The sequence below is a fragment of the Rhineura floridana genome, chromosome 5 (assembly GCF_030035675.1).
Source record: "Rhineura floridana isolate rRhiFlo1 chromosome 5, rRhiFlo1.hap2, whole genome shotgun sequence".
Classification (NCBI taxonomy): domain Eukaryota; kingdom Metazoa; phylum Chordata; class Lepidosauria; order Squamata; family Rhineuridae; genus Rhineura; species Rhineura floridana.
In genome coordinates, this window is record NC_084484.1 from 215001 (window position 1) to 230764 (window position 15764).

Here is a 15764-nt window from a genome sequence, read left to right on the forward strand (position 1 = left end):
AAAGAAAGCTGAAAAACAAAGTCCAGAGGGTCACATCACTCGAAAATGCTTGGAAGTTGTTTAAAAACACTATATTAGAAGCTCAACTGGAGTGCATACCGCAGATCAGAAAAGGTACCGCCAGGGCCAAGAAGATGCCAGCATGGTTAACGAGCAAAGTCAAGGAAGCTCTTAGAGGCAAAAAGTCTTCCTTCAAAAAATGGAAGTCTTGTCCAAATGAAGAAAATAAAAAAGAACACAAACTCTGGCAAAAGAAATGCAAGAAGACAATAAGGGATGCTAAAAAAGAATTTGAGGAGCACATTGCTAAGAACATAAAAACCCACAACAAAAAATTCTATAAATACATTCAAAGCAGGAGACCATCTAGGGAGACAATTGGACCCTTGGATGATAAGGGAGTCAAAGGTGTACTACAGAACGATAAGGAGATTGCAGAGAAGCTAAATGAATTCTTTGCATCTGTCTTCACAGTGGAAGATATAGGGCAGATCCCTGAACCTGAACTAACATTTGCAGGAAGGGATTCTGAGGAACTGAGACAAATAGTGGTAACGAGAGAGGAAGTTCTAAGCTTAATGGACAATATAAAAACTGACAAATCACCGGGCCCGGATGGCATCCACCCGAGAGTTCTCAAAGAACTCAAAGGTGAAATTGCTGATCTGCTAACTAAAATATGTAACTTGTCCCTTGGGTCCTCCTCCGTGCCTGAGGACTGGAAAGTGGCAAATGTAACGCCAATCTTCAAAAAGGGATCCAGAGGGGATCCCGGAAATTACAGGCCAGTTAGCTTAACTTCTGTCCCTGGAAAACTGGTAGAAAGTATTATTAAAGCTAGATTAACTAAGCACATAGAAGGACAAGCCTTGCTGAAGCAGAGCCAGCATGGCTTCTGCAAGGGAAAGTCCTGTCTCAGTAACCTTTTAGAATTCTTTGAGAGTGTCAACAAGCATATAGATAGAGGTGATCCAGTGGACATAGTGTACTTAGACTTTCAAAAAGCGTTTGACAAGGTACCTCACCAAAGGCTTCTGAGGAAGCTTAGCAGTCATGGAATAAGAGGAGAGGTCCTCTTGTGGATAAGAAATTGGTTAAGAAGCAGAAAGCAGAGAGTAGGAATGAACGGACAGTTCTCCCAATGGAGGGTTGTAGAAAGTGGAGTCCCTCAAGGATCGGTATTGGGACCTGTACTTTTCAACTTGTTCATTAATGACCTAGAATTAGGAGTGAGCAGTGAAGTGGCCAAGTTTGCTGATGACACTAAATTGTTCAGGGTTGTTAAAACAAAAAGGGATTGCGAAGAGCTCCAAAAAGACCTCTCCAAACTGAGTGAATGGGCAGAAAAATGGCAAATGCAATTCAATATAAACAAGTGTAAAATTATGCATATTGGAGCAAAAAATCTGAATTTCACATATACGCTCATGGGGTCTGAACTGGCGGTGACCGACCAGGAGAGAGACCTCGGGGTTGTAGTGGACAGCACGATGAAAATGTCGACCCAGTGTGCAGCAGCTGTGAAAAAGGCAAATTCCATGCTAGCCATAATTAGGAAAGGTATTGAAAATAAAACAACCGATATCATAATGCCGTTGTATAAATCTATGGTGCGGCCGCATTTGGAATACTGTGTACAGTTCTGGTCGCCTCATCTCAAAAAGGATATTCTAGAGTTGGAAAAGGTTCAGAAGAGGGCAACCAGAATGATCAAGGGGATGGAGCGACTCCCTTACGAGGAAAGGTTGCAGCATTTGGGGCTTTTTAGTTTAGAGAAAAGGCGGGTCAGAGGAGACATGATAGAAGTGTATCAAATTATGCATGGCATTGAGAAAGTGGATAGAGAAAAGTTCTTCTCCCTCTCTCATAATACTAGAACTCGTGGACATTCAAAGAAGCTGAATGTTGGAAGATTCAGGACAGACAAAAGGAAGTACTTCTTTACTCAGCGCATAGTTCAACTATGGAATTTGCTCCCACAAGATGCAGTAATGGCCACCAGCTTGGACGGCTTTAAAAGAAGATTAGACAAATTCATGGAGGACAGGGCTATCAATGGCTACTAGCCGTGATGGCTGTGCTCTGCCACCCTAGTCAGAGGCAGCATGCTTCTGAAAACCAGTTGCCGGAAGCCTCAGGAGGGGAGAGTGTTCTTACACTCGGGTCCTGCTTGCGGGCTTCCCCCAGGCCCCTGGTTGGCCACTGTGAGAACAGGATGCTGGACTAGATGGGCCACTGGCCTGATCCAGCAGGCTCTTCTTATGTTCTTATGTTCTTAACCATCCGGATCCATTAGTCTCTGGGGGCGGACCAGCTTAATAGGTCCCCCACCCTTGCAGAGGGGAAAAGCCGCTGTAAGTCTAACTTCAGCAAGCAGTGATCTGTCCATGTCAGAGGGACTGATGTAAGGCCCCCCACATTCAGATCACCAACTCCATGTCCAGATGCAAAAACCAAATCTAGAGTATGCCCTGCTACATGTGTTGGGCCAATGGCATATTGGAACAGTCCCATGGTTGTCATGGAGACCATGAAATCCTGAGCTGCCCCGGATAAGGTGGCCTCGGCATGGATGTTGACATCCCCCAGAACCAGCAGTCTGGGGGATCTCAACAGTACACCCGAGACCACCTCCGTCAGCTCAGCTAGGGAGTCTGTTGGGCAGCGGGGTGGGCGGCACACCAACAGAATCCCCAGTCTGTCCCGCTGACCCAACATATGGTGCAAACACTCCAGACCAGTAGTCACATGGACAGGGTTCTTGCAGAGGGAGATGGAGCTCCTATAGACCACAGCAACCCCCCTCCCCGACCCTCAGGTCTACCCTGATGCTGGACCAGGTACCCTGGTGGACATAGCTGGGAGAAACTGACTCCCCCCTGCTCACCCACCCAGGTCTTGGTTATACGTGCCAGATCGGCTGCCTCATCCACAATTAAATCGTGAATGAGGGAGATCTTATTATGCACCGATCTGGCATTTAGCAGCAGCATTCGGAGGCCTGAGAGCTGGCTGACAGGGCAACCAACAAACCTGCGGGTGTGGGGAGGACTGGAAAAAGGCACAGCCGTTAACTGCCTGGGCCACATTTCCCTTACCTGGCAAGTCCTCCTCACAACACCATATCTCCCTCTACCCGTCACTACACTAATTGGGGGCCCCTCATATCAGTCCTCTCCCCTGTGCTATTTAACAGCCACATGAAAATGCTGAGTGAGGTCATACAGAGTTTTGGATTGTGTTGCCATCAGTATGCTGATAGTGCACAGCTCTATTTGTCCTTTTCATCTTCTGTAGGTTACGCAGTAGATGTGCTGAACCAGTGCCTGGTTATAATAGCCTGGATGACAACCAATAAACTGAAGCTTAATCTACACAAGAGTGAGATGCTGCTAATGGATGGTTCTGACTGGCTGAGTGATGTGCAGTTGGGGTCATACCCCCTCTGAAAAAGCAGCTCCCTAAATCCCACCCCCGAATCCACTGCTTTAACTTAAGGCAGAGATAGCAGTGTCATGAAATTGTAGCATGGTTCAGAATGGTTTAAGGTAACATGGCTCTCATGTAGGGAACTGTGGGGATTTCATCTTGTGCAGAGATGGGCCTGAGTGGAAAACGTTTAAGTTTTGTTTCTCAGCTGCAGTTAATTAGGAGGCTTGAGAAGCAGCACCTGTTTATCTTTACTATCTGATGAGAGCCTGGTACCAAGGTCAAGCAGGCCTGAGAACAGTTGAGATCAGGGGGAAGGAGGGGGCCTGTTAGGCACGAAAACTGGAGAAGCTTCAGGAAGCCCAATTCCCCATTGGCGATCACTTGTGGCCAAGTAAGATTGTCTTCCAGGGTAAGGTCTTTAACAGTGGGTCCATAACTGACTGTGGAGGCCAATTCTGGATCCACACAGCCTCCCACAGTGAGGACATAAGTTTCCAGATGGAAGATAGTCGCAATGAGGATTTGTTTGACGTGCCTTCCGCTTAGCTTGTTTGTCCCGTTCGCCCTATATTCGTGCTTCTTCAAAGTCCATGGCACCTTTGATAATAGCCGACCTCCATTTGGGACATTCATGGGCCAAGACTTCCCAGTTCTCAATATTCATGTTACATTTTTTTAGATTCGCCTTAAGAACATCTTTAAACCACTTTTGCTGTCCACCGATGTTCTGCTTTCCATCCTTAAATTGGGAGTAAAGTAGCTGCTTTGGAAGACGATCAGGCATTCGAACAACATGGCCGGTCCAGCGAAGCTGATGTTGAAGGATCATTGTTTCAACACTGGTAGTCTTTGCTTCTTCCAAAATGCTAACATTAGTTCGTCTGTCTTCTCAAGTAATTGCAGAATTTTCTGGAGGCAGCATTGGTGGAATCTTTCAAGAAGTTGGGAGTGGTGTTTATAAATGGTCCATGTTTCATGGTAAGGTAAGTAGTACAATAGCTTTGTAAATAAGCATTTGGGTCTCCTTGCAAATAAGCATTACCTAATTAGAAAGCCCCCTGACTGGATAAAATAGTATGGACTGTTGCTGGGGATTTTTCCTTAAGTATAGGGGGTGAAACCTATAGCTTTTGTTCCCCTGGGTTCCATCTTGATGGGTGGTTACTTGAGTGGGGTTCCACTGCCTTCTCTACCCAATTTATGCCTCTCTGTGGGGAGGTGAGACTGTTACGAGGCAGGGCCATGGAAACTGCTAAACTACAATTCCCACCCCACACCCCCACCTAATGGTATGGCTGGTTATGCTTTCCCACGAGGTTTTGTGCAAAGAGTAACAAGGGCAGAAATTAAGATACAAAACTAAAGCTACGGCATAAATGTTCTGCGTAAATGTTATCTTGTTCTTTGGGAAATTTCATCACCCACAGTGAATCCCATTGTTTGTTAGGAGCCTTAGTTTTCAGGGTCAGTTAGAGGTACACACACACATACACAACATCACCAGACTTTCATACCCTCCTTAGCAGGAGGGGGAGAGAGGAAAAAGTCTTTTAAAACCGAGGTTTGAATCTAAAAAGAAAAGAGAGGAAGGAAGAGGAAGGGGGGCTGAGGAACATCAGAGCTCCCACACACGTGTACAATGCTCTCAAGGAACGCATCAAGGACTGCAGGGACAGAACCGGGGAGACTCTGGGTCTCGGTGCAAAACCTTGAGACCAAGAGATCCCTTCCTGGTTTTGGATCAGAGCTCTTCCACATAGCTTCAGCTGTATTCAACCGCCCACTCCGGGCATAGGATAGGTAATCTCTCCTACCTTTCACCTCTTATAGTAATAGGGTCCTTTGATTTCTTAACTTTAAAGTTATGAATGGGTTAGGATATTAATGATTAATGCTGCCACGCACCCAAGTAATTCTGTAATGCTTTCCTACTCTTTCTCTCAATAAAATCAAGCTTTGCTTTATTTTGGTTTGGACCTGCATTTCTTGGGTTAAATATAAACACCATTTAGGCACATTTCAGGGCAAAGCGCTTGTTTTATCCATAGCAAAAGATCCCCTCCTCTCAAGGAGGTGTGTTTCATGGGACATGAGGGTGGCAAATTCACACACTCAGGTTCCCAAGAGCACATGTCGTAACAAGACTCTCAACAAACTACCTCTTCCAAGTAAGTAGAATAGGCTAGTTAGATTTATTATTTTGTTTGTGTCTGAACTCTCTTATATGTTTTACCTAAGCCCCTGTTTGGGTATGGGTTCTAAGGAATTGTTTTGCTGCTATTAATTGTGCACTTATATTTTATTCAATAAAGCTACTTCTTATTTACCCATGTGTGTTCATTGCAGGAGGGGAAATCTGGCTCTGAACCTGGTACCTTGGCCACCGAGCACTGTGTTTTGGGGTTGCTTGGGGCTTCAGGACGAGGAGTGCCCATCTGGCTCTTGTCTTTAGAAATCCCTGGCAGAACTATCTCTGGACTATGGGTTTCCCCTGATTCAGAGTGGTTATTCAGATTGAGGGGTGGTGGCAGCCTATCTCCTACCTTGCAGGGTTGGTGTTGGGTTGCCCAGCCTTGGCAAGGGGGAACGGGTTGTCAGGATCCATTGCCCAGGGTGGGGAATTGGGTTCTGAGAATGCACCTGGCACCTGCAGGGTGCCTTAGGGCATGACAAGTAGCATATAGTGCTGTGCAACTACAACAACCCTGGACAGAAACAAGCTGGCAGCAGGAATCTAAACCCTGATAATCTCAGTATTAGATTACTGCCAAAATAATAACAGGATCGCTGCAACACATTTATATGGGGCTGCCTTTGAAGACAGTTGGGAAATTGCACAGTGCAGAATGAGGCCACCTGACCTTTGACAGGCTTGAGGCAAGCTGATCATACAACACCAATTCTGGCACAGCTACACTGGCTGGCCATACATTTCAGAGCCCAATACAAAGTGCTGGTTTTGAACGACCTGTGTAGCTCAGAGTGCCTCTCCCCCTATGAACCTACCTGGACTCTACAGTCTTCCTCCGAGTCCTTCCTGCAGGTGAAGTTTGGAGGGTGATAACAAAGAGAGAGGGCCTTTTCAGCGGTGGCTCTCTGCTTGTGGAACACTTTCCCGAATCTGGCTGGCACCATCATCTTTAACATCTTTTTAGCACCAGGTGAAAATGTATCTCTTTCCCAAGCATTTGAGAGATTATGTCAATAACTGTTCTGCTGTTTATTGATGGAATGTTTGCTGCTGCTTAAGTTTTCCACTGTTGCTGAGTCTGTTTTATCAGTTTTGTACTGGTTTTGTTGTAGAGTCTGTTTTTTGGCTCTCAATTTTTGTAAATTGCTTGGAGAAAAAATGACAAACTAAACAAATTATATTACAGTGTGACAAAAACAACCAAAGCAAATCATGCCCTGCCTGTGCAAAGCATGTGCTGTCCCTCTGGGTTAGTGAGGCGGCCTTTCAACCTTCACTCCAGTAGCAAAGGACACGTTTGGCTTTGACCCTGACCACTCCTGCTCAAAGTGATGAAGAGCTAAATGGGTTTTACTACTTCCACACTTATTAATCATTCAAAAGCACTGATATCGTGCTGTTCCGCTGGAAAGGCTCCCAGGTCAGCTGACTTATCACTAAAAATAAGTCCCTGCTCTCAGGCTTACAGTCTAAAGCAGGGGTCACCAACCTTTTTGGATCAGAGGGCACATTTCAAGTTCTGAGTGTGTGTTGGGGGTGCCAGTTACAAAATGAGGGCATGGCTAACAAGAAATTAGAGAGTAGTCATGATGAAGCTTGCCCATAATTCCATATGATGAAGTGTCCATACTAGAAAAGGCTAGGCCTGTTGAGTGTTTGCCATCATATAGCTGTTAAAGGCACAAGAACACTGTTTTTCCCCAATGCCATCCCTAAACCAAAGCCTAGGCTGCCATCCTTACCTAGAAGCAAGCCCCATTAAACTAAGAGAGTTGCTTCTGAGTATACCATGTATACCATGAGTGCCTAGTCTTTAGCTCCTGCAAAGCAGGAGAAACACCAAGCCTCTTTGGAAAGTTTTCACATTTGCCTTTTGGAGTAAGGTGGATTCTTTAACATTCACCCACACTTACTATGTAATAGCATTTGAGAAAATAACTTCTAGGCACTACCTGATCTCAGGTGAACCCAGCATAGGGAAGACACATCCTGGTTGCTAGGGAAAAAGGGAGGGCAAACGATAGAGATTCCAAGGACTAGAAAAAAAGAAGCAGGAAAAGTTAACTAAATGGAAGGGCAAAAGAGCAGCTCTTTAGGACTCCAGGAATTCCTATTCCTGGTGTTCAAACAACTAACTCATGAATTACAGCTCTTACTTCACTCATTGGCACAGCTTGGAAAAGTTACTTTTTTTGAACTACAACTCCCATCAGCCCAATCCAGTGGCCATGCTGGCTGGGGCTGATGGGAGTTGTAGTTCAAAAAAAGTAACTTTTCCAAGCTCTGCTCATTGGCTAATAACACTGACAGGCAGGAGCAGCCAAGCGGGTTCATTTCACATAAATCACTTAGAAGGGTACATGTACATTTGCTCCATTACTTTCTTTCTATAATGGTTAGAGATTTACCTTTTTTAAAAAAATGAAAGTTCAGATTCTGGGCTACCTGCCTGAGGACACCACTGAAGGCCTTTGCAGGTGCCATGGCATCTGTGGGCAATGGGTTGGCAAATCCCGGTCTAAAAAGACACGATACCAAAGGAGATGAGGAGGGAAGAGACACCAAATTTGTAATGTTACACCGAACAATATGCATTGTTACCTAGGCTTAAGACCCAGTACTGTAAAAATACTGAAACATACTTCTGAGTAAACAAGTATGGAATCTGGGTTGTGTGTTTTAGGGCTATTTTAGTTTTAACTGTATGCAATAGCATACACTACACCTACACAAGAGCCAGCACTTTTTTTGTGATGATTCTCACTGGTATGAAGGACTGGCATTTTTTTTTTTTGCTGCCCAGTCATATTTTGCTGACATCTACTGCACTTTTGTCAAGATATGAGTCCCAGCACATTTGTTTTACCAAAAACAGTATGGACAAAGGGGGGGTATATACTCCTGTAAGACTATATCGTTTTAGGCTAATGCCTCCCTAATGTGTGTAAGCAAACTATATGAGCTGTGTTAGAATATTTCTTCCTCCTGTGCTAGGTTTTTGTATATTGGAGGGAGCATTTTATGTGGGGAAACATTTAGATCTTCACTTGGATCCTGAAGTGGTACACTCCCCTCTATAATCTCAGCCCACCCTGGGCTCCTTTAGGAGGAAGGGACCGATATACATAGAATAAATAAAAATTCCAATGAATTCCTTTCTAGCTCGCGACCTAAACGTGAATCTTAACCATAAAGGAGAAATTGGTACTTTCACTTAACAACTATTGAAGGCTAGGTTTATGCCCATTGGCTAGACACAGGACTTTCGGGTTTCTTTTGGGCCTGTAAGGTCTCTCCCCGCCGAAGTCAGAATTGCCTGTAGAGCAGAATGTTAGCATACTATGCGATATCGAGACACATACTGCCGTCCAAACATTTCATGTGGGAGGGAAAAAAATCTAAATGGAACCTTCCATTCTATTGCAAGCTGTTAACTCTTCTCTAGCGGGCAGGTTTTGCTTTCATAATGCCCTTCCAGCTGTTTTCCCATTTGCGGAGCAGGCAGAAGAGATTCACTTCGGGGGGGGGGGTCGATTTTGATCACAAAAACCGCCCACAGAAAAAGGGTTAGTTACTCCCTCGCCGCTGCTACGATTTCTTTTTGAATCCCTCCCTTGAATATATGGTTAATTTCAGCATCCGAGTTGTTAAACACTGTTTTAAAACAAATGTTGTAGTCATACCACCACCGTGCAATTGGTCGCTACTTGTTTGAATTTCCTAAAAGAAAGCTGCCATATAAAACAACGGACAGGCTACAGCAATGTCATTATCACTCTTATCAACCGACAGCCAAAGCTCAAGTGAAGCAGATGCCTTGTACTCCATTGATTTAAAGTCAATCGAGCTGCACTTTTGTCTCGATCAAACCGCCACGTGAAAACTCCGAATCCTGGGTAGTCTGCGAGTTCACCTTTTCAAACGCTATAACGGAAACCGCGCTGCTGTCCGTCGAACTATATTTCCCAGCAGCGCATATGGCGGCGATACCAGGTTTGTCCTAGCAACAGCAAGAGTCAACATCCGGAATCCCTTCCCAGTAACGACCAATAAGCAACAAACCTTGAGCTTCGAGGGGCGTCGAGAGGAGCGTTTGGCCACCCCCACTTTACAACAGAAAGCTCCGCCCCATTCCTACCGCGGGAGCGCCAGGTGATTGGATAGCTCTTGTGAAAGAGGGAACTTCTGAGTGGTTTGGCAGGAGTCGTGTTTTAACGTCACAAAGGCTCGGTAGGTGGCAGCGGAGGAGTGAGGAGGCCGCGCTGTTCAGTAGTATCCTTCGTGGTGACGTTAACGGTGACTCCCGCTGCTTCTTGTTCCTTTCCAATAATCCTGCGCCCAACCTTCCCGTAACGGTCACGTATCCTGTAGTGGCACCGATGGTCCTGGGAGGGGGAGGGGGTGCGTAGATCCACCCTGTCCAGCGACGGGGAGGGGGGTAGACGGGGGTGATCGGCAGGTGAGGAGGACGAAGCTGTGTCGGTGTCCGGCCACACCGCCCCCTCTTCTCCTTCAGGACTTAATTTATTTGTTGTTTCCGTTGTCCCCAGATCATTTAGCGCGCTTTTTCATGGCTGTATTTATTCAGTAACTTCATAGGAGGCTCGCATCTATTATTAACGTAGTTGTAACTAGAAGCCTTTTAAAATAATAATAAAAATTATAACAATTCACATTTGTAAACTGTTTTATAGCCCGACCCTGTTCATGCTGACTTGGAATTAATCGTTTTTCCATAGTGGAGTTGTTCTCAGGCCTTTGATTGTAGCCCAAGAATACTAAAAGTGTATCTCATACACTGTCTTGACATGTTTGCAAGGGCCCTGAAACTGAGCGTTATTATCTTTATATTGTAGTTAGGTGAGGGGAAGATGAAACACAGCGGCTTATCTAAGGCCACCTTTCATGGTTAATTCTTGATAGCTATCCAAATGATAGAATATAAATGATATAGTTGTTTTCCCAAAGTTGACTTTCCCCTCTAATTTTATTTATAGTTTCTCTTCTTTTATTCCTATTGTTGTGATTGTTATATGTAACAAAAAATCTTAATAAACTATGCATGCTATACAGGTTTCATATTTGGGCTGACTAACTCAAGAGTGCTACAGGAAATGGTTATTTTGGCACTGTGTGTTAACTGGTAGATCATCTAGAGGCTGTCAGTGGGAACAGGAAGCCTGAAGGTGCAAGGTTCATGACTGGAGACCCCGTCTCAGGCATCCAAAGTGAGCAGTAGAGGTTTTCAGCTTCTTAGACTTCACAGCATTCCGTATAAGGCTGTGGTTGTTGAAGCTTTAGCGGGGGGTCTATCAACAGGGTCAAATAGGCAATGGTGAAGTTGCAGATTTTACTTCTTGCATGCAAATTGCTTCACAAGTGTAATTTCCTTTTAAAAGCCCAATATCCCACATAGATTTGATAAATTTGGGTTGAACTGTACTTGTACAGAAATGTCTTGTGTAGTTAACAGCATCATGAGTGAACTTATTCTACAAGCCAAGGAGTAATGTGAGTTAGATCACCTATCTGTCCTGAGCCTTTGCAATGGCAGGCAGCAAACAATCTGTACAGCTTAACACACACAGTTGGCAATTGTATGATCACTTCCGTTTGTTACAGCATCAGGTGCACATAACAGTTATGCCTATTATGGTTATATAATTTGGCCCTAAATCAGATGCGAAGTAAGGAAAGTGAGCTGGGGTGAGCTATACTTAAGATTTTCAAAGGTAGAGAGGCAAGACAGGCAACTGTTGATGCCTAAGGGAAAAAATGTCCAATGAAAATAAGTTCGGCAATAACTACCCTAAACACTGTTTAGGCATTTAAGCACCATGCCTACCTCTGAGCCAAGCGAAAATATTTGATTGCCTTTGTTTTTCACTTTCATTGCTTGCTAAATATCTGCCCAGGTATGCTGCCTTGTATGCTACCAAAAAGAAAAGTAGAAGAAGAGTTTTGCAAATAATAAATAACCCAATAATAAAATTTCCTATATTTCAAACTTCAAGTTTCTAGATGAATGTGAAGGTTCTTGAAAAGAAACCTACTCCTGAGTTGTGTTGATTAGGGACTTTGACCATTATTTGTGATTGTGTAGATATTCTATCTGTTTAGCTTCTTGGGAGTGGCTATTTTGGTAGGTAGAGTTAAAATAGCTGGTGCTTTGAGTACCTTCCTGTAGACAGTGGAGGCTAGTCCATTAGGGCAAATGGAGCACTGTTGCACCAACATCAGTCTGCCCACAACAAGCCCACACCTGTCTGTATTACTTACAACCTGGCTGGGAGGTAGTGCTGCCTATCGGCTTCTTACTTCTTAGTGTCAGTGTTGCCCCTTGTGGAATTCAGCAGAGAAGAAGATGGGAACAAAACTCTGCCTGTAGAGTTAGCTGAAAGATCCCTTTAAAAAAAATCATGCAAACAATTACTCCATTTGGCTAAAAATCTTTAGTTTGCTTCTGCTGTTACTGCAAACAAAGAGTGAAGGAATGCACTTCTCTGCAAGGAGTACTGCTGCCCAGTGCGTTATGTGTGTGCTCCAAGTGTGAACAGAAGTTATGGTACAAATGTGCTTAACATAGTTTAATAGCTTGTATAACTATCTGTTAAAACAATGACTACTCCTGACTCAAATAATGGCACAAACAAGCTAATGTTTTGAGGGGTGGTTGTGCTAGTCCAGCCCATACAAAGTTCCTTGTGTGAATAGGGCTTCTTTTGATCTGTATCCTGTTGCTGGGTGTCAGCATTCACAAGTAAAGTTCAGAGACACACTTGTTGTTTTTAAAATGACTCTTATAGTTAATGTTTCCCCCCTCAAATACCATATTGATCTTATGTCTGTCTTAGGTGCAAACTTTGAAACATGAACAGCAGCATACATTTCCCGTGTTCAGAACTGACTTGGCTGGAAGTGGAGCTCAGTAGTGCCCAACGCTTCCCAACTGAGTTTTCCCCAAGGCACGTTCATGTTTAAAGTAACTAGAATGGCCAACAAGAAAGAACCTCCTTTCTTCAATGATGATAACATGGGACCGTGTCATTGCAAACTTGCTTTCTATGAGACTATGGAGCTCTTCATTGAAACTCTCACTGGAACATGCTTTGAGCTTCGGGTATCTCCTTTTGAAACAGTTATTTCCGTGAAAACTAAAATCCAGAGATTGGAAGGTACATGTCCTTTTTAAATTATAAAAATCTAGGAGGATTTTAGCTCTTGTAAGGCCAATCATTTTATAGAGTATATGAATTTTGATCTCTAGTACAGTGGTTTCTGAAGTTTCTTCCTCACACTTGAAAATCGCTGAGGTTCTTGGTGGACCTCTGCATGATTTTTCTTCTGTTTGGAGCAATTGTAATGTGCTATGCTAGATGTTGTGTGATTTTTAATTGTATTTTTATTGCTTTTTATTTCTTACATTTAATTGCAATTCAAATTCCATAGAATACAATATAAGAAAGAAAAGAAGCAATGAAATGCAATTAAAGATATATATGAATATGCAGTACAATGGATGTGCCATTTCTAATCTTAAACCACAAATCCACAGACGTGACGCAGACTGCCTGAATGCATCTCACAGACACAGCTTGGGAACCCCTGCTCTAGTGTAATGAAGATCAGTGTACCAGAACTAGCTAGCAGTGAAATACCCAGTTCAGTAAGAATCTTAAAACTCTTCCTAAAAGGTCTATTCAAAGCTTTTAAATATAAATTTTATTAGCGATAAGCTTAATATGCGTTTGTGTCAGAATACTGGGCAACTAATTGTATTTTTAGCAAAGTCTCCAAACTGGAATATTAAAATGAACTTGATTATGATTTCAATGAGCCAATTGAATTAAGCATAATGAATAATTGTTCTTTGTGGGAACACCTGTTAATTGGTACTTTTTGACAGGTAAGATTCTCATTAAGTAGGTTTCACAATGATGAACTGGAGTGGTAGGGGATCATACTGCGGCATTTTTGTAAGATCTGTATCGCATGAAATATAGGATGAATATAGTGTCTGATTCAATCTTCCAAGATCAAAGTCATACTAACGTGTCCCATTTATTTCTGTCAAATAGAAATAGATAGGGGTTTGATGCTTTGGGCTAAAACCCAAAGACACTGTAGGACTTTTTAGCAGACGTGCATTGTATTGTACTGGTGTTCACTTTTAACCATAACTTTAGAATTCTGATCGAGATATATAAAAATACAGTTAATTAACAAATATAGTTAGTAAATTGTTGCCTCTATTTTTAAGAATAAAATATTGCAGAAACATAACCACACCTTTTTTCCTGTATCAGCTTGTCCATGCTGCAAATATCATAAGAGAATTCTTCATATTTAATGTTAGTTTTCACAAGAACCAAATACCCATTGCTAGTCATTTTAACATCTAAGTGATCAGAAATTTTAGCTGGTGCAAAATGCAGCACTAGAGCATTGTCTGGGGTTCACTTTTTGGAGGATATAACTGGTTTCGTTCAGTCTGCGCTCGATTAATTCCTGGACACAGTTCAAACAGCTGATTTGACCAGAGGATTTATACATTGTTCTGGATGGAGTTGAACTCCATCAGAAGAAGCAGTTTTGTAACTTTGGTATATATCTGGATCTGACGTTTTCTTTGGATGTACTGGTAGTTGTGGAGGCTAGGTGTGCCTTTTACTGGATTTGGATGGTTCTCCAGTTGTGCCCTTTGTGTCATTAGTCATTGAGGCCCAAGTATTTTCAGGTTGGGTTTCTGCAGTGCTCTTTTTTATCATTATTTAATGTTTTATTAAATTTCTTTTTCTTTTTGCACAGCAAGGAATATGAATGGGGATCGGGGGGAAAGAAAAGAATGGAGGTGTGTGGAGGAATGGCATGGGTTGGTAAAATGACTATATTGTCTTCTACCTCAAAATGGTGCTCTCAACATAGATCCAAATAATCAGGACAGTGCAGCCATAACATCTATTCAAAAGGAAATAATAACAGAACTTGCCCAAATCATGTGGGATAAGTTTGCCTGATCTCTGCCACAACACCAGCAAATAGCAGAGACAGTCATCTGTTTTTCTGGATGTGGAGAGGAATCCAGTGAACTCAAAATGGTAGTTTCTGTTGGATGAACTGTAGTTATAAATCTAAAGATACATCTTTTACTAAAAATAATACAGTCTGCCATTGGCATTTGTGCAGAGGGATTTCCATTTCCCCATTCCATTTGTCTACAACAGTGTGAACGTCACATTTGTTAGCTTTGATGAGTACCTATAAATTGCTGTGTAATCTTGGGGGACTTCTGTAAATTAGTCAGCTCCACCAGGACCTGGGGAGGGGTGGAAGTGCTAAAAGCATAGGGTCAAAAAAATCTTGATAAGTTTTTCAGTTGCATATATTGACACTTGGCCATCCGGGTAACTTAATACTGATGGTGCAGCTATACAAAGGGCTAAAACTCCTCATCCTGACAAATAAATTGATTCAGAATAAAAATCCCACTCTGGGCCCTCATCCTCTAGAGAAAAGGCATCCCAGCACTCCTTAGATTACAATTACACCTCACCTTTCTGGCTTCATAGTGGTAGATGGTAGCACTTCCTTCCCCTAGATGTGTATTGATTCCAACATCACCCATTCATAGAATGGAGTTAGATGATATGCCTCTAAGGCTGCCAATGATAATGCCCCAGGAGGTACAGGGTTTTGTTTGCAAAAGAAGATATACTTTGAAGTATAAATACAATTCTGGGAAATTAAAATCTCCCTCTCTGACTGACAGCTCTAATTTTGTGAGTAACATCCTGGGCAGGGAAGAATCCCAAATGATTTTCTGGAAGACAGCATTAAATCCTTGAAAGTAAGACTTAAGAATATACAGGGGGATACCATAAAGCAGTGGTTGCCAACATTTTTGGACCTGCAAGCACATTTTGAATTTCGAGAAAGTTCTGTGTACGGCAGTCTCAAAATGGCTGTGGTGGGGGCAAGGAATAATAGAACATGGCTGCCACAGCACAAATGGCATAATGCAAAATTAGGAAGGACAGCCATTGCTGCTTCCCCCTGCCCTCAACAACTTCATGCTTGCTGTGATGTCCCCCTCCCCCACAGTTATGCTGTTGCTGTCTAATAATAGCATTCCCCAGTACCA

At 43.0% G+C, this 15764-nt stretch overlaps 1 protein-coding gene across 7 annotated transcripts in view; it reads left to right on the forward strand.

Annotated features, from left to right (window-relative positions):
* The first annotated feature begins 9832 nt into the window (after positions 1–9832).
* ZFAND4 (zinc finger AN1-type containing 4) overlaps positions 9833–15764 on the forward strand; it is a 125546-nt gene continuing 119614 nt past the window's right edge. For 4 of the 7 annotated variants that reach the window (XM_061629792.1, XM_061629786.1, XM_061629791.1 and 1 more), the window contains exons 1-2: positions 9833–9919; positions 12478–12798. In XM_061629792.1, the coding sequence (XP_061485776.1) occupies positions 12597–12798 (202 nt within the window). In that variant the 5' untranslated portion in view covers positions 9833–9919; positions 12478–12596. The other 3 variants (XM_061629787.1, XM_061629788.1, XM_061629789.1) reach the window with 3 other exon arrangements.